A 19,394-nucleotide genomic window follows, 5' to 3' on the forward strand; every position below is an offset into this window, starting at 1 on the left:
TTTGGAAGTCGGTTAAAAAAAAGGAAATTATTTGCAAATTTTTTTTATTGTTTTCTTTGCCAGGTCTGGTAGCATATTACACAAATAATTCAGACTTTCCACAATTAACTCGCACTTGAAACAATTGAGGAATTCACAACGGTGTCGTAAGTGTCGTATTGTTGTATGTCGTAAGCTTTAAAAGCTTAAATAAATGTTTAGAGAACTTGAAACCACAAACAGATATTTTTTAACACTGTGAAAATGCATAATATGACTTTGATGGTACCTTGCGAACCCCGTTAACATATTTTTTAGGCGTTTAAAGTTTACGACATACAACAATACGACATTTACGACACCGTTGTGAATGCCCCATATATACAAAGTGATAAAGACAAAAGCAATTTGTAGTACCAACCCACCTATAGTCATGATTATTTCATTAAGGGTATTCACGATCTGGTGCATACTGTCTAACCTGGTGCATAGATGGCATAAATAGCATGTTTGATCATATAAAACAACAACAAAATTAGCCAGTTATGCTATTTCTGCCATGCCATGCACCATGCTAGACAATATGCACCGGATCGTGAATACCCTTTATGTATCTCTGGTTACCTTTTCATTTGCGTGTGAAGCACATCTGCTACTAATCAGGCAATGATGATGCTGCAGGAAAAAACTCTCGTGGGTGTTGTGTACAAGTATGTATGTATATACATATTTACTCACATACGCTCATTTAAGCTGAATCGTCAACCAGCGTTTTTTTGCTTACACTTACTCGCTATGCTGTTTCTGCTGATGTTGTCGGTGTGCGTAATGCGGGTGCCCGTTAGCTTTGTTAGTTTAATTTGCTGTGATTGCCATTGCGCAAATAATGTCCTATGGCGCTGCTAAATGCACAACGCAAGCTGCTACAGGGCAGTTTGGTCGACATGACAAGCATGTAACAAATTTACATTAATCTCTATTACTACAAGCTTGTTGTTATATCACGTCAATAATGTTGGTAATTGTTACATTTAGCCTGCTGTGTGCTTGTCGCTGACTGCACTTGTTGTTGTTGGCACACACAAAAGTGGATTATTGCATCAAGAAATAACAAATTGCCTTTGATACATTTGTTTTGTTTTGCTTAACAATGAATAAACAAAAAAACCATAGACCGTTTGCAACAAATAATTATTGCCGCTTGAAACTATAAAAATCCACGGCATCGCCGACACTTTCAACAGTTGCTATCAATAATTTACAGTGTACACTTAGCCATCGAGTCGTAAGATTGCACAAAAGTTGTCGCGCGACAAACAGAAGTGCTCCAAACGAATTTTGTTGCTTTTTTTTTACTACTTTGTCATGTGCAACTTGGGCGTGTGCTGTCTTTTTTTTGCCATTGCCGCTTCCTGTTACGTTTCAGGCAACACCAAGGCGACTACCAGTGATGATGATTTACAGCAGGTGAGTAACCTTCATTCATTGAAATGGATAAAACCCACTTCTTTCTGAAGCACTGGCTTGTGCGATTTTTTGAAGTTTTTCTATGCTTTCCATGCACTCACCTTACTGTGCACTCCTTGCCACTCCATATGATCCTCAATTTCCTTTAAGCGTAAATTAGTTTCGTTTGCGATTTGAAGTGTTATCATTTCCAACTAAGTGTAGCACATAAACTGAAATTCGATTTAAGAGCATGCAAATAGCTTAATGCACCGTATGTGCCGAAATTCATTCAAGGATATAGCACAAGATTTTCGTCACAAATTGAACGAAGAAAATCAGATTACAATAAATGCAATTTCAATCACTTTGATGGTTTTTGGAAAATTTAGAAGTACAACTTTTGAAATGTGCGTACAGTTTTTTCTTAATTATTTCGATTCTATAATTGCTAGTCTAACTAAGCAAGCTATCGAAAATATTTTACATCGCCAATACCATTTAATTTACCTATGCAAAAAGAACGGGTCAGTTTACAGAGTAAACCACCAGAGTGTTATACCAGAGGAAACGGTTTGTTGTTGTTGTTCACAATTCTAACAGCGCCATATGAGCGCAGCGCTGTCAAAATTAAGCTTGACACATGACAGTGAGTAGTACCAGGTACTAGTGGCATCGAAACACCCATAGAGCCACTTGCGTGTCCCTTGATCAAAAAACGAAAAATTTACTTGTTCATGCTGTGATGGGCCGAAGATGCACTTCAAGCGTTCTTGACATTGGTTTGAATTGCTAACTTGTTACAGCCAACGCTACGAAAGTTTGACGTCGAAAAGTTGTAATAGTAACGGACAAATGGAAACTTTCGCAATCGGATCCCAAACCATTCAAATAGGCAACCTGTAAAAGAGCAATGGGATTCCATCTCCAAATCTCTTTGCATTGCTGCGCATATCAGCTTAATTGGAGGCATAAAGTTCGAAGTTTAAAGTTTGTTGTCAGGGTGTCCATCGTGCAAGTAAATTTACCAGCTATACAGCTGCGGTTAGTTGCATTCAAAAAATCGTAGATAGCATCTACTTTATGCATCGCTAAAAAAGTAGAAATATATTTTTTCGTTCGGTAGATCCCGGGATTCATTTCATCGGTATTTACTCGTTGGCGAGAGCGAATACCGCAGACGATAGAACGATGAGCAGTATGAGCTTTACAACGACGTATGTTTATGTACACAGTTCAGTTTGGTGCTGCGGTTCGATTGCAATGCAGACGTAGCAGCCAGGAAAATATTCAACTCGGCACTCCCTGCTCGTAGCAGAGGAAGTGAAAGGCCTCCTCTGTGATGGAAAGGCAACGTGAAGAAGGACTTGGCTTTTCTAAACGGCAACAGTTGGTGTTGTGTAAATAAATGGTCTTGTTTTTAAAGATTTTGAAATCAAAAGTACATGGAAAAATTGTGAATTATAAATTGCTCATGAGGATGGAATATCTACATCGGACATTTGGGGGTGTTAACAGAAAAAGTAAATGAATTGTGATTTTTGTGCCATTTTGATATTGTTTTGGACCATTTACAACGCGACGAATTTTTTTCCGAAAACATTGATGAAATTTTCATAGTCATTAGGGTATATTAGGGTAAAATTGGGTAATTAAATTCTAATTTGTGGTAAAAAAATTTTGCGATTTTTAGTTTTCGAGATATTAGGTGTTCGATTAATCGGTAGGTAAAGAAGAGGGCTGGTATAGTCAGGCGGATTTATCTTAAGCTTACAGCGTTCCTTTGGACTGAAAATTTATTGGGTGACGATGAGTGTTGTCCAAAATATGTAAAGTCGGAATTCTAATGCTCTCACCCCCTTGGATGGTACTATATCGAAAAATATACCCAATTTTTTTAATTTTGAAATCAAAAAATATTCAGCGGTCGCTCAAAGCTCTCAAAGTTTTCCATGTATTTTATATGGGGGAAAACAACTTTTCGTAAAAATAGTATGGAATTCTTGGAAATCAATAAGTTTCGAGAGCAAACTTTTGGTTCTCTTCATTCAGGAGTCATCCAGCAACAATATTCAATTGTTCATTTAACCATTTTTTAATACTAGAGATAATCATCATGGGTTTTAAAAAACTAGGCATGAATTTAATACAATTTCCAAGTAAACAAAAAAAAAAAAAACAATCAGAAATGCTATTTCACACAGTTTTATTTGCAATTTACTAAAATAAAATCTTTGAAATGTCTTTTCGATTGAATACGAAAATCAGCACATTATTGGAAATTCCGCACATATTTGAACCATTGTAATTTTGTACTATGTATACAATGACACTCTACAACTAAAAGTTGAATTATGCGCTTGCAATTTGTACACCGAAACGCAAAACTTTCGCACAAATCCCCCGTCGTTCTGCTCTCGATGCAACAAACTTTCAACTCGTTTCGATTATTTACCCACTGACTTGAACTGTGTTAGCTTCCACCTTGCCTTCGCTAATGCACTTGCTACGGCTATTGTTGTTTTCTGTCAGCTCCGCAATCAGCACTTGAAAAGTCTCCAAATTCAGCTGACGAAATTCTAAGTTGAGGTATTGAAACTTTTCAAGTGACTTTTGATGTACATATTTTGAGGGAACGAAAGCTTTAACTTTACTAGTATTTATTAAGTTGTAACCAAAGCGAATTCATATAAGGTGGCAGCAAGCACAAGCAATATTATACAGTATTATTTCAAAATTTAAATTTTGTGGGAAAACGCAATCAAAGTTTGAACATTTCATACAGTTGGTATACCAAAATACAGATGGGAATGCAAATATCTTCGCCATTTTTGGGAAGCTTAGTCATCTGTTAGGCTGAACATATTCCACTTATCAAGCTTATTAATTGTATGATGACATACCCAAAAACGTAAATTTTGAGTTACATCTGCATATTTATAATATTATTTTGGGACTTTAGGAAGTCAAAACGAAAGAAAAAAGGAGATAATTTTCACCATTTCGTCTTGGCTAACATTCTACTTGTGTAGAGACCAAAATGTCAACTCTGCACCTACATAAAGTTTTTGTTTTATTTTATAACAGTATGACGCTTAAACTATTGTTGTATGTTATTCTATTAGTGTTTGCAGAAATGATGCAGAAATGAGACGGTATCGACTTCTGAGTGGAAGATCGATCTATCCCGGCTGCCAGTTCGAAAACGCCCTATCACAAAAAACTTTTCAAGGACGCCCTATTTCAGAACTCGTTTCGAAAACGCCCTATCTCAGCCGCCGATTCCAAAACACTTAGGCTAAGAAAGGTCCATTATGATAATATATGCAATCTTTGTTCGCCTATGATGTTGCGATGCTTACTCGAGAACAAACCAATTCGTTAACGAGATGAATTTCTATAGCGCTCTAATGTTGATTTCCGATACCTCTGCAAGGGCCTGTAGAGAGGGCTTGCCGAACATCTATAGCCGTCATTTGCTGAGTGCCGGGCACTCGCATATAAGGTGCTGTACACTCTCTTCCCCTGCTTCGCATCTATAGCTGAAACAGTAATCTGTCGCATCCACTCCCAATCTCGAGGCATGTGCGCCGATTAGACAGTGTGACCTGTACTAATACCTGGGAGAATAGATACCTCGGTACGTTTTAACGCTAAGAGTGCAGACGTGCATTTTTTATCGTAAGAAGGCCATGTAAGCCTCGCCGTAGAGGTTTCTCCAGCATTTGTTTGCTGCTTCTTGCGTGTAGTGTTTGAAAGTGGCCATTGGTATACCTACCATGTCGTTCCCCGAAAGGATGGGGCGGTCGTACCATTCCTTGCCAGTTCGTCATATTTGTAGCATTACGTATATGTTGAGGCCTAGTGTCGCAGTCCTTACGAATGGGTATAGTAATTATATAGTTTTTGGTGAAGATATTTGATGATATGCAGTAGTCAGTACTTGCAGCTATCGGTATGGGCGCCCTCGTCCTTAGGATTTTCGAATGGCCTGATTGACCATAACTCCAAGTCTTAAGGCTGCAATACTGGCTATTTTTCGAGCTACTATATCAAGCGTGGCAGTTGTAGAACCGCGTTAAGAGCTTCGATAGGAGGGGAGCAAAGAGCTCCATTTGTGCATGTCCTTTGTACCCTTTTAAGTTGCTTGAGCGCTGTTCTCGTAGGCCACCATACTAGGGCTCCGTAAAGCAGACGGGCCGAACATGGCCGTGTAGATTCAGTGTACTATCTTAGGTAAGAAGTTCCACTTAACACTGACCGCCGTTTTACATGTGAAGAGCGCTGTGGTGGATTTCTTGATGCGTTCCATTGCGTTGTCACTCCATAGTAGTTTGCCGTCCATCCACCTCCATGAGCAGCAGCACACCTGCGAGTCGTCTGTCCCGCAAACTCGGAGCTCACCGCCCTGCTGGTGAGCAATTGGTGGATGATCCCAACCAGAGATTTCTCCATCCGCAGGTCCGTCAGAGCCGAGGTAATCGCATACGGGTGGACATTGTTGAAAGCTTCTGCTATATCCAGGAATACTACTAATGCAAATCCTTTTGTTTCTAGTGATCGCTTAATTTTTGAGACTAGCGAGTGGAGAACTGGAGCTGGGTTAATTGATTGTTTTATATAAGTTTCCAGAAGTCTTTACAGAGTCTTTAGTATAAAGGAACAAAGGCTGATAGGCCTAAAATCGCCAGGTTAAGCATGAGAGGCTCTGCCTGCTTTCGTTGGTATGCCGGTTTTTCTCTTGGGACTAATGCGTGCTGTCTGGCAACTCTAAGTAAAAAAGCTAACGAATTGATCAAGTTCCCTCCGTCTTTTTGAGGTATGGAATAGTTCAGAGGTTAGATTCTTATGTACAAGTTTTCTGTAATACTCGCAATTAGTTTTCCTGATATTTCGTATCGATTTAGAAACTGCGGACGAGTCTAATATGCTAAATTCTGTGAACCTGCGATTTGAGAAAAAGTGCACTTGCAGGACCTTCCACGCAGAAATCTGATCACTGCAAGATTCACTAACGAGGGTGATGTCAGGAACTTCCCTGAGAATGGTTGTTAAAAAAGGGTCACCCTCCTTGTTGCAAATAGCCAGATTTGTGCTTAGGAAATAGTTATGAAGTTATTCAGCTTGTTCATTTATGTCGGTGGTGCCCCATTGGTCATGATGAATCCCCTCTCAGCAGTAGCATTGTGTCCATAGGATTTGTGTTCTCCACCAACTCTACAAGTATTGGTACAGGTAAAATGAGGCCAGCCTGTAACTCCTGTGTCCTATTTCTGGGCTAACCGTGGCTATGTCTCCAGTGCTATATTGCGGTAGGATAAAATAGTTTATATCATGTCTACTTCACATGAGGACAGTTGAAGCAGGAGCGCATCACGCTCCGTATACAGCCTCCGTCAGGCTTCTCATGCTTCGGAGCTGGATAAGGTATACCCGCTTAGCTTCTTGGTTGCTTCATATTCCTAAACTTCCATCTCATGGTCGCTGGGCGGTTCGTCCGCCTCCACAGAAGCTACTAGGTTGACTAGGGCTTCGTTGTAAGCTTTGTAAACTTTTGGCGTAGTCTTCTCAAAGCCCTAGCTCACCCTATAGGCGCTTTTTGCGAGTGCCTGCAGACTGCAGGACTACCTGCATTGTTGCTCGCTCAGTTGGGTCGGTGTTAACAACCCTCCAGTTGTGTGAAGGGATGCTAGGATTAAATTCCTGCAGCATTTCTGGGATGTCAGCAGGCTCGGACGACGTTACGGGTACCCAGGTTTTCGCTCTGGGACGCAATATTTTATAATAAAAATCAATACCTCTTAGTTAAACATGCGCATATCTGAGTTTTTTCGAGCATGAAAACCTGAAATTTGTTGCCTTTTTTTAGAAAACAATTTTCTAGTTGTTGCTAAGCAAAAATAGTCAACTATTTTTACTATTATGGCGTCCAGCCACTCATAAACCAGAAAATTCTGCGAAAATTCCGAACTCCTGAAATAAACCTGAAGTCGAAAGTTGCAAAAAAAAAAATTCAACTTTAATTTAGCCGCCTTCGATATACGAGAAAGTATATGGTTGCGTCCTAAAATGTGTGTGTATGGTCTGTTGCTCATACGCCACTCTACACATACATTAGTTTCATTTCTTACTGGGCTGTTATGCCATACGAATACAGTTGCATACATAATCTGCATGAATGTAAATGCATTTGCAGTGTTGCCAAGCTCCCAGTGGTTATACAAACAAACATATGTACATAGTGTAGATGTGGCGAAAAATGAATTTTATGTAAATTGAAATTAACACAGAAATTTATAATGGCTAAGTGCGGTTGAGTTGTCACATTTTTAAAACTTACAATGATGCAATTGCTGGAAAATCGTTTTCAATTTAAAATTCGTATTGCGCTTTTCAAAACAAAATTTTTTTTGAGCCATTGTTAAATTTTGTTTCCAATTATCACGCTCCACTTGCATGAGTTTATATTCACAGAGAGTTCTGATAAAATAAGTGAATATGATTTGCATTTCTGAAAATATGTGAATAGCTTTGTATATTCAAAATACATCATATCAAAAGATTTTGTTAAAATGATTCATGCAGAAAAATATGTGCATGAAATCGTAATTTTATTGCATTTGCCTGCTGAAAATTAACATAAATTCATATATAGAAGAGCTAATCAATTAACAGTTTGTTAGTTTGGAACAAAAGTTGACGAAGCATTTGACCGTCATTCACCTGGCGGTGATCAGAAATGATTCTTTTGCATCCTGTTACAATCGCAGCTCACTGCATCTTGTTATTTATACCTATGTATCCTCCGGGTAGCGATCAAACACCCGTTCGGGAGCAAGCTAAAGTGAGAAGGCGTAAAACTTCGCGTGCGCCTTGGTTAGATTCCACCACATTAAAACTCCGGCCATTCTTTTGATGACGACCACGACAAATAAATAAATAATAAGTAAAAAATAAAGGACTATGATTTAAGGGTATGCATTGGGAATATCCGGACCCTTAATGGCGAAGGTGCCTTTACCCGGCTGTCGCCGAGTAACACGGTATACAAACGTCTAGCTACAATCTGCATTAAAGCGAGATTCTTATCTGCACCCATGCATAAATAGAAGAAAAGGACGAACCGTCCAACGATCTCTTCTTCTCTGAACACTGCCCCAGACATGATATAAGAGTCGCGCCAAAGTGGGGCCATGAAGGAATCTCTGGCACCACTGCCAGAAACAGCCTCCACGACAAAACGTCCGACAACGGACTGAGGCTGATCGACTTTGTCGCGAAACATGTAGTACTAGGTTCCAGCATAAAAAGATCAATTTAGCTACATGGCGGCCTCGGATCCAAAAACAAATCTTCATGCAGGCAAGATACGCAATCGCCATCGCATCCAACGGTGCTAGGAAAGCGCAACGTCGAAAAGCCGCAATCACAATAGGCGGCCAAATTATTCGCCAATCGACACATTCACACTTGCTCTCTGAGAGCACTCTCCAACAAACTGACATAGCTAGCACATTTCCCGCTCACTAAGTACCGCTATAGGGAAAAGAAGAGGGTAGCGAAACGTATTTTCCGCAATAAAAAGAGAAAGGCTGAAATACGTGAAATGCTGGCCGAAATGAAAAACGCCGAAAAATATTATCCGAGAGTTAGGTGACTTGCGGAAGATTTCAAGACCAGGGTGAACTCTTATAGAAACAACCAAGGGGACCTTCTGACCGATGTCTAGAGTGTGCTTAAAACATTGAGAGAACACTTTTACGCCATACTGATTGGTAGAACAACTGAATGTTGTGGAGAAGACGAACTCGAGCCCGAGGAGACGATGTTCCTAGAGTTGTTAAGGTGTATGCATGAACCTTTGTGCAAACACGGTCAGATGAGTGCATGCTCGACGATTGGAATTTAAGTGTGCTCTGCCCATAGCCTACAAAGTATTATCGAGCGTATTATGTGAAAGACTGAAACGCACCATCAACGAACTGATTGTGCCTTATCTCTGTAGCTTTAGACCATTTAGAAATCTACCATAGACCAGGTATTGACAATGCGCAAAATCTTGGAGAAGATCCGCGAGAAAAAGATCGAAATTCACATCCTGGGGAAACTGATACGGCTATGTAAAATGACGTTGGGCAATAGCACCAGCTCCATTAAAGGTTTCGGACAAGGTGATTTCCTTTTGTGTGATTTTCTTACTCTGTAGAAGATAATAAGAGCCACAGAACTCAACCGCCCTGGCATAATACGTCGAAAGAGCGTACAATTGCTGGCATAAATATGCTGAAGACATCGACATTTACGGCAAAAACAAGGGCTACACCTGTTCTGTCTTCTCGGGATTAGATAGAAAAGCTCAGCGAATGAGTCTGGTGGTCAATGAGGACAAAACAAAATACCTCCTGTCGTCACACAAGCAGTCAGAGCATACACGTCTTGGCATGCACGTCACTGTTGACAGTTACAAGTTTGACAAAGTAGATGACTTCGTTTATTTGGGAAACATCATTTACACCAAAAATACTGTGCGACAATTTTATGACAATTCAAGCCAGTCCGGACTTTGCTAATAGTTTGTGAAAGTAGAGATATCCTGTAATAAAACGTTCGATGGATTTGCAAAAGCAAGCTCGTATTATTATTTTATGGCCTACTAAACGTTTTATGTCCCGGCCTAAGTAGTCGAAAGTCGAAAAAATATTTAAAATAAATGTCTAAGCGAAATTAAAGGTTAAGACATATTTAGTAAACTTGCATAGGAAATATTTTCGAAGAACGTTTTAATCCATTAGCTCCGGCCCATTAGCTTCACCCTCAATTCAAGAAATCCAGCAAAAAACAAATTTGGAAGTTCGTTAGAGGTTTGATATATTTTTGAAAATTATTCTTCGGAAAATTTTACTGGGGGTCTTCTCAGGCAAAAATTTCATGCCACCAACGTAAAGGTCTCTAAAAAAATAAAATCAAAAATCAGCAAGAAAAACTCGGCATTTTTCTATTTTCTAAAATTTTTTTTTTTTTTTTAAATTGAGTTTGAATGTTATTTCTTCTCGGAAATTTTGTTTTAATTTTATAGAGACTTTTACGTTCTTGGCATAAAGTTTTTGCCTGAGAAGACCGCTAGTAAAATTTTCCGAAGGATAACTTTCTAGTATACATTAATCCTCTAGCAATCTCGTCCTTAAGTTATCCGTTTTTTTTTCTTTTGTTATTTATGGCCTTATAACAATTATATTCAACTACTTTGTAGAGCTCGAAGCCGTTTATAATGAAAAATTTTGTGGGTAGACTATTGGCTTTGGACGCTGGGGTCATTGGACCGATTTCGAGTGAGGAAGTCTGATGAGGAGCTGTGGTAAACTCCGAAATAGCAGCTATAACTTTTACCAAAAAATAAATTGCTGCTTTTATTTTGTATTAAAAACGGCCTCAAACTCAATAAAATTATTGAATTTGATTGTTACAAGGCCATAAATAATATAAGGCCATAAATAAGAGATAGTTCTGAAATAACTAAAAAAACTCAAAAAATAGATTAGTGAATAAAGTACGGAAAAAAATATTAATCAAATAAAAGGCCGCTTTATTCGGGGACCAGTTACGATTCGTTTTCCTAGCAATACTCACAAGATATAGACCAAGTATTTCCCGACAGCTGTCGTCCATAAGTAGGCAATGATAAACCTTCGACTGTCTTTTTGACATGAAAAGGCATATCACCATATTGCGCCCGGAGGCTGCGTTTAAATGCTGACCTCTCAATTTGTGTGCCAAAATTCACAACATAAGCTGAAGGAGAAGGACGGCAAAACATTTAGTAAAATGTGTACGCGGTATATATATTTCCATATTTTTTATTAAAAGTAAATATATACATATTTATGTAAAAATAAAAAAATACTACATTTACAATATTTCCAGATATCAACCAACCATCCCTTATGGTGAAAACGTATCCAAAATGCGGTATAGAGATTTTTAATATCCGAAGATGTATGCAAAACCGTTTAGCGCTATTACTTTCGTATTAGCGACAGAGTTTCCTCAAAAAAGGACATTAGAAATATAAATGAAATAACAACTAAGAAGCCTTGCAACATATACATATATTGTATACACTTACGGAGTAAAACAAAAAAATAATGTTTACAAAAAAAAAATTATAAAAACACAAGTGTCACAAAAACCTGCCCATTTCGCTACACGCTTCTAATACGAGTACATTTCTTAAAATTGCTTTTGTCATCTCGTTTTTGTTGCCTATTCATGTTGATATGATCATCATCTCTTTTTTGTCTTCTTTTAGGCCATAAATTTAGCACATGCTCCAAATATCATCCCAAAGCCATATATGCCCATACAAGAACAACAGAAACAACAACAACACAGCGAAAGACATCCTAACAAACGGTCATTGCTGGTCTTAGCGGCAGCGCCAAAAAAATTGACAAAGAAGACACGACAAAAACGTTCGCAGCATGACTTGGCCACATCGGAGGAGTATTTGAGAAATATGCCAACATATGCTTACAATCTGGCCTTGTTAAACATTATGCACAGCCTGAGGAGTGAGTATAGAGGTTGCTTAGAAAAACTACTAAAATATACATACATACATATGTACATAAGTTAAGTAAACTTGGCGGGAATGACTAAAGAAAATGCATGGGAAAAGGATAGGACTAAAAAATAGTCTCTTTCAATCCGCCAATTAAAAGGCAAAAAAAATTTCTTACTTCAGAAGTGAACTTCAGAAGTGTAAACAGATTACTTTTTAAATTAAAAAAAAAGTTATGAAGAACGTACAAAAATTAAAAAAAAAACATTCAAAGGTAGTTATAAAAAAAATAATGCAGGCATAAAAAAACTCTTGCTGCCATTAAACAGCCTAAAAGCACTGGTTTCGGCTGGTTTATAAACTAATCGATGCGGCTTTAATATCTACGGCTTTAATATCTACGCCTAGGTTTATGCAGATGACGTGGCCTGCCTCATTACAGGCCCTTCTTTGTTAGTCGTTTGCAGGAAAGCGCAAATAACACCGAAAATAATTAATTGGCTTGTTCACACTTGACTGGTTATCAGGTTATCTGGTTATATAGTTATATTTTTTATTAAGTTTGCAACAATGAATACACTACAGAATAATAATTTTTTGCAAGTGTGAACAACCCAAATATTTTGTTGTTGTGCGAATGGGCTGTCTGCTAAACCAACCAAAACTAGGATTGTGTTCTTACTAGAATGAGAAGGTTTGACGATCTTGTTCCGCCTGCCCTTACAAGAGTCAATTTTCAAATTTCTTTCGAAGTAAAGTATTTTTTATTATTTATTTATAGTTAATATATAAATTTATAATTTTAAATATTTACCTTTCCTTATAATTTTTTTTAAATTAAATTTTTAAAATACGTTAGTAGGTGGCAACCCATTTCAAAAATATTTTCGACAGTAAACTTTCTTAAACCTTTGTAGCTTAACACCCTTATTCTAATATTTAATTTATTTTATCATTTGAAAAGAATACAATTTTCAAACAGGTGGCAACCCCACTCAAAAATATATTCGGCAGTAAAATTTTCTCAACCCTATACTTTGATACCCATATTGCAATATTTGATTTATCTTATCAATTAAATTAAATTAAAATTTTCAACATGTGGCAACCTTCCACAAAAATATCTTCAGCTGTAAGCCTTCTTAAAGCTCTTTCTCCTGGCAGCCATATTGCAATATTTACTTGAGCGTATCAATTTATTTAAACTGAAATTTTCAAACATGTGGCAACTCCATAGTTTGTTTCTTTATTTTAAGTTTCAGACAAAATTTTCAGATAATAATTCTAAAAATAGTTGATTTGGCTTCTGTTGCTCTAATAAAGACTCCCCATATTAACTTTTCTTTAATATCTATCATGTCCAGACATCGGCCTGTTACAATTTTCGCCGGGTGCTCCAGGATAGACACCCGCTTGCAGCCACACCTACTGGTGAACAGACGCTGCAGACTTAAGTGAGCCTTTAAGGCGAATAAGTCGGAGTGGCCCCACCGTAGCTCACTCTCTTTCTGCTCTGGCCCAAGGCTCCACTCGCATTGGTTACCGCCTCTCGCACATGGGTTGCTCACGTTGCCCAGAGTTTGCGAACGAGGACGCATGAGTTGGGATTGGGTATATACTGTAACTGCATACCCAGCACAACGACTATACCCGATGGCAAATTAGCTTAGTCTAAAAGAAATATAGGGTATGTGTTGGGTCCCAAAGAATAAAACAACTTCTCATTAGAAATCTATATCCAAGGTGACGAATTTAGAACTGGTTTGGAACCATAGAAAAAGGGATGCCGAACGAACTAAATGTTATCTGTCGAATTTAGAACTAGTTCGAAACTATCGAAAATGGAATGCAAATAGATATTTGTTTGGCAATTTTTTCGTTCAAATAAACTTTCATTCTGCACTTCACAGATGCTTTTTCATAATTGGCAATATAAAACAAAAATTTGTATCAACATTTTAATATCTTGGCACCCTCTCAAAGCTAACCAATAACAGCCAACTCCTCTGAACACTCAGTTAAGACGAATAGGTATTGAAAAAGTGGTTTTTAACTTTTTTCTGGAATACCTATGAAATTTTGCACTAATTATTTTTAAATAAGTTATAGTATGTTAAGGACTAATACACATTCGACCACTTCCTCGATTTTCGTCCTTTTAACTTTGTTAGCTTAAAAAAATTAAACTAATTAAAAGGGCGTTGTGGATAAAAAAATTTGATAACGGATGCGTCTCTGAAACATACATAGAGCTTTCAAAATAAAATAGTTAAACCGACCGTTTTGACAAATATGTTGTTAGCGACACCGGTTAATGGATAACTTAATTCTATATGTATTGAATAAAGTTGAGTAATGGATTTGTTTGACCTTGTCTGCATTTAAAATATCTTTCCTATTTTTCCCCATGAGTTGTGTCCTTTCACGCCAAAGTTCGCTAAATCAAAATCGTATTGTCCCTTGTCGCCATCGTGTAAATAAACCTTGACTCATTTACTCGCTCACACAATGCACCACTCACAATCAGTCACACTTTCATTCACATCTGTACGCAGGTATTTTATATATTATATACGTATGTGTGTGTGTGTGTGCGTATGACACTTATTTGTTCTTGTTTTTTTTCGCAGAACAACTATCCAACATTGAGTTGGCGCGTTTACGTTCACGCCTTGGTCGTAGTGCTGCAGCTGATTTGCAATTGTTCAATGAAATCTACAACAGCAATAGCAACAAAAACAACAACAATAGACTTCTGTTCAACAAAGAATCCGGCTCAATGAATGATGGTGAGTTGGGCAGTAGCTACAATGACGGTGGTGTGGACTTTGTCGCTGGTGCCAGTCTAATTGGCACTGGCACTGGCACTGGCTTTGACACTGGCAATGGTGGACTCGAAACGCTTGAAGGCGTTGGTGGTGGAGGTGCTGCTGTTGGTACCGGTAATGACATGCTTGCCAATGACATTGAGGACCTTAGCGTGCCATGGCAATTTGTGGGGCGCGTCAGCAAAAAATCCTCAGCACTCTATAAGCCACGACTGGGCAAACGTACGCAGCAGCAGCCAAAGACATGCAACTGAAATGTCAGCAGTGTGCGTGCGGCATAGCGCCGCATAGTGGTTGTGCAGAGGAGCGGAAGTAAAGGCATGCATTTCATTTAAACATAGCAAGGTTGTATTCGTTTGTTTGTTTGTTTGTCTGGCTTTTGTGACAGAGAGTAGCAATTTTTGAAGTGGGCGAGTTGTTAGGTGGATCACAGCTTGGACGACTCTGTCACGCACATACACATTCCCGAGTTGGGACAATATGCAACTGCATACACGACCGCAACTACCACTACATCAATATTAAGTATACATAAATATGTATGCACCTAAATAAGTTTGTATAGGAAAATGTAACCATTAATATGCCAATTAAAATCTGGTTGTAACATTCGAGCGGGAGTTAATTGTTTGTTAATATTTAATTAATAATTTATACACATGAATACTTACGGTATATTAATGTTGACTGTTCGTAGTAAGCATTTGAATTTATAACTTAAAGAAATTTTGTATATCACGCTAAAGAATCTAGTAAAATATATTGTTTAACTAATGCGATTAGATAATAAAACTATCACAATAATGAAGAGTGACAAAAGGAGTGAGTTTATATAACATTTACAAAAGTTTGAGTTTAATAAATTAATTCCTATATAACAAAGATAATTTCCTCATTTTGACCATTCGTGGACAAAATACGTATTGTAAATGAACAATGGTCGACAATCCAATAGGAAGTAAATTTATAATAATGTGATGAAATATTGTAGAATCTCTAATTATTTACAACTCACTATTAAGTGTACTCTGCCTAATCGATAAAAAAGCGACCCCGCCATACGCGCGAACTACCCCGCGAAGTTAATACGGCTTTGGTGCGGAATTAATTAATAACTGGAATAGTAATTGAGGCACTTCAATAAAACCTAGGGAATGAGTTAATACATATATATAAGATCAAGAATGGATGGTGCAGAAAACTAATATATTTTCCTCTTTCATATCCACTATCATCTGGTAAATCTCTCAGGGAGGTTTGTGCTGGGACACAGAGAACCCTGAATAAGCGTGTTGAATGGTGCACTTTGCAGGGTATTCCTGTCAATCCCAGCTAGAAAACCGCAGTCTTTTTTACACGGAAAAGAAAATTGGAGGGTCTCACCCTCCAGTGCTTAGAGGATGTGAAATATCCAGGGGTAGCTCTAGATACGAAGCTGACATGGAGAACTCACGTCGAGCTGAAGGTAAATCGAGTGCTGAAAGTTTTTCGGACAGTGTCGAAGAACCTTTAAAAAGACCTGGGGTATGAGACCGGCCATGGTATTTCGAATATACATACATAGCTCTAGTCAGGCCCATCGTCACGTATTCTGATGTCGTATGGTTGCGCAGAACCGCGGTCAAAACCACGGCTACTAAGGAGCGTGTGTATAGTCACTAGGGGCGCCATAAGTACAACCAAGGCCGTATTTGAAAAAGCCATATATTTTTTTTTTAATTTTGTTATGTACTTCCTTCATGTATAATGTGCATGTCCAATTAAAGATATTAAAAAATACATACAGTGGTCAACAAATTATAGCTGAACTACTTTTTGCCAAGTTTTAACGTACTATTTTCGTTGTTATTTAATTTTGGTTATTTTTTTTATAAAACCCCGTGTAATTTCCAAATTTGTGAAATATTAAAAAAAAAAATTCAACAAACTTTCGTACAAATTTCGAGCTTTTTATTTAAATTAAAAAAAAAAAAAACCAATCGTAGCTGTTAGCCATTTGAAACATGTACTGCATACTCAGAAACAAATAAAAAAACCCGAAATTTTTTTGATTTTTTTTTTAAATGGCATAAATTTTTAAGGCAGTGGCACTCGATTGGTTCATTTGTACAGATTAGTACATTTTATATTGGGCTATTGGTACAAAATAAAAAAAGGGAACTTTCTTCTTTTATAGTCAAAAGATTGGTACAATACAGCGATGTTCTATTGAAAAATTTAAACAAATTAATTTTCGTGATTGGGATAAATATTTGGGTATTCACGCAATTGGATATGATTTGCACCAAATTTTGGCAAATACCTAATCGTGTGACACACGCAAACATTTTCCTGAAATATTTTGGTGGACGTCTTAAAATATAATAACTTTTATAATTCCAATGGAAAAACAGTACCGATTTTTTTTTTGCAGTCTAGTGTATATACATGGGCTGTTCTGTTTTTTTGTACTTACTGTTGATGAACGGTTCTTCAATGTATGCTCTTAGTTCTGAAAAGACAAAAAAGAAAACATATAAGCAAATCTTATTTAAAATTTCTATGAAAATTACAATAGCTAGAGTACTCTAAAAACGAAAGAAAACTTAAACTATACTAATGACTTCTTAAAAGCGATTTTTTGCATCGCGCCAAACTATTCCTAACTTAAGACAGCAAATAAAAGTTCTTTTTTTTTAATTTTGGCATCAAAAAGACTGATTGAAAAATTTTCCTGCCGTATTCTCAAATATACCATTACAATATCCACTCATTTTATATGTATTATAATTCCTACATGCCTTTTAGAATACGGACTTTTATTCTTTTGGCCAGAAGATGCCATTTATTTCTGCCTTTAATTTTTTAAGGAGGAGTTTGCCCGTTACTTTATCCAGGTATTGATAAAAATCGAAGTTATGATTTGAATGATACGTTTTTTTCAAAATACTAAAGTTTTTATAATCCCTGTCATTATACTAAGTGCTCTTAATAACGCGGTATTTTAGGGACAACTTGGTTACACTCTGAATTGCGGATGTGCCGAATAGAAAATGCTGCCGGTAATCGGATTCCGGGTAACCGCTCATTGTTCGCTGCACTTGGTACAGGATGAGAAATAAACCAGTGGCTTAAACGCTAACAACAAACTCAACTCGTATTTCATCGCTAATTGTATGAAGAAATGTATGTATGTAAGTGAGTACCCACATACGTATGTAATAATAATTTTTCTTCAAACATATCAAATTAGCCTTGCTTTTTGGGAACCTAATAAACGATCCATTTGCGCTAATTCCAAGTTAATTAAATTGCTTACAAATATGTATTCATACATACGTTTTGAGAATGTGTAATAAAATAAAAATAGTAGTAATAGAGTGAACACAGGTATAAGAGCACACTAATCAAATGAAATGTATTAATGGAAGAATGAAATGTAAGAAATGGTAAAAAAGTAACTAAATGGTTGGGGGAGAAAGACCTTTTAGTGTGTAAAATACATACATGGAAATGTACTTTTTTGTACTTGCTCAATTGCTGATTTCAAACGAAATTTCTCTTGGCCAAAATGAGTTTCATGGTATTTAATATCATGTTTTTAATACTATAGTATGAGAAGTACTCATAGCCTTCGAGAGTTATTTCATTATTTGAGTATTAATGTACTATGCAAGTATTCATATCTGCCCGGTTATTAAGTTAACTGAAATTATTTTTGTTTTGTAAGCTATGTTGAAAAATAATAATTTTAAACTAGTTAATATAATGTCATAAAAAGTGCACCTACATTAATTTATTTTTGTTGTTAGCAGCCATTTTTTGTATAAATCCAAAGATAGAAGCTTCACATAAAATTCAATGAAAGCATACGCAAATCTTTCTTAAAGGAGACAAATACATATATATTGACGTTACTCATACGACGTGTCAAACTGCAGAATGCACGTTGTGCAAAAAAAAGTTGATTTTACTATTTGTTTGTCAGCAATTGAAAGCCATGGTCGAAAGGCTGAGGTGCGAGCAACATCAAAAAAAAAAAACAATTTTTTCCTATATCGGCGGTAAAATTATAGGTCATTTGTGTGACAGCATCAAAGCGCACACACACATTGGAGGTTGGAGGAACCTTGGCCAAAAACTAGCATGTATGTAAGCGCCAAATGTACGCCAAATACGAATGCAATTATCGAGAACCATGCAAGCTTTAATTATTGAGTGTTGTTAAAGATACTTGGATTGTTTATTACAAAAGCAGTGAAAAGTGTGTACGAGTTCTTGCCAATAAGGACATCTGCTGTAAAAAGCAATGCAGAATTTCATTGTTTTATATCCGCTTTTGGCAATAAATATATTATTTCACCACATTGGGGAGAAATGCGTTTCCTTCTTCACACTCTTGCATAAATAGACTCCTACCGCAAGTGAATCATAAAATTTGGTTTGTGTTTCTTTCTGAAATATTTTGGGTTAATGACACGTTTGAAAATTAAAAAAAGTACTTTAAAACTTTACATACATTCTGGGGCATTTAAAAACTGGGCAAAAAACGTCCAGTTCCTATAACAACTAAAATTTATGTACAGTTGCTATGACACTGGTTC

The 19,394-nt window shown here is 37.0% G+C and overlaps 1 protein-coding gene across 1 annotated transcript; it reads left to right on the plus strand.

The window, feature by feature from the left end:
* The first annotated feature begins 1,264 nt into the window (after positions 1 to 1,264).
* Positions 1,265 to 15,516, plus strand: LOC118738492. The gene is made up of 3 exons (XM_036469427.1): positions 1,265 to 1,446; positions 11,732 to 11,993; positions 14,614 to 15,516. The coding sequence occupies exons 1-3, from the start codon at positions 1,345 to 1,347 to the stop codon at positions 15,063 to 15,065; spliced, it is 816 nt and encodes a 271-aa protein (XP_036325320.1). The 5' UTR covers positions 1,265 to 1,344; the 3' UTR covers positions 15,066 to 15,516.
* The last annotated feature ends 3,878 nt before the right edge of the window (positions 15,517 to 19,394 follow it).

The sequence above is a fragment of the Rhagoletis pomonella genome, unplaced genomic scaffold (genome assembly GCF_013731165.1).
Source record: "Rhagoletis pomonella isolate Grant_MI unplaced genomic scaffold, Rhpom_1.0 Rhpom_scaffold_00004, whole genome shotgun sequence".
In the NCBI taxonomy this organism is placed as follows: Eukaryota; Metazoa; Arthropoda; class Insecta; order Diptera; family Tephritidae; genus Rhagoletis; species Rhagoletis pomonella.

What these genes read in the sequence shown, in the direction of transcription:
- LOC118738492 (XM_036469427.1), top strand. Translation starts at nt 1,345, where the DNA reads ATGTGCAACTTGGGCGTGTGCTGTCTTTTTTTTGCCATTGCCGCTTCC. An exon ending in GTGATGATGATTTACAGCAG is followed by an intron (nt 1,447 to 11,731) that starts GTGAGTAACCTT and finishes GTCTTCTTTTAG; the next exon opens with GCCATAAATTTAGCACATGC. An exon ending in CATTATGCACAGCCTGAGGA is followed by an intron (nt 11,994 to 14,613) that starts GTGAGTATAGAG and finishes TTTTTTTCGCAG; the next exon opens with AACAACTATCCAACATTGAG.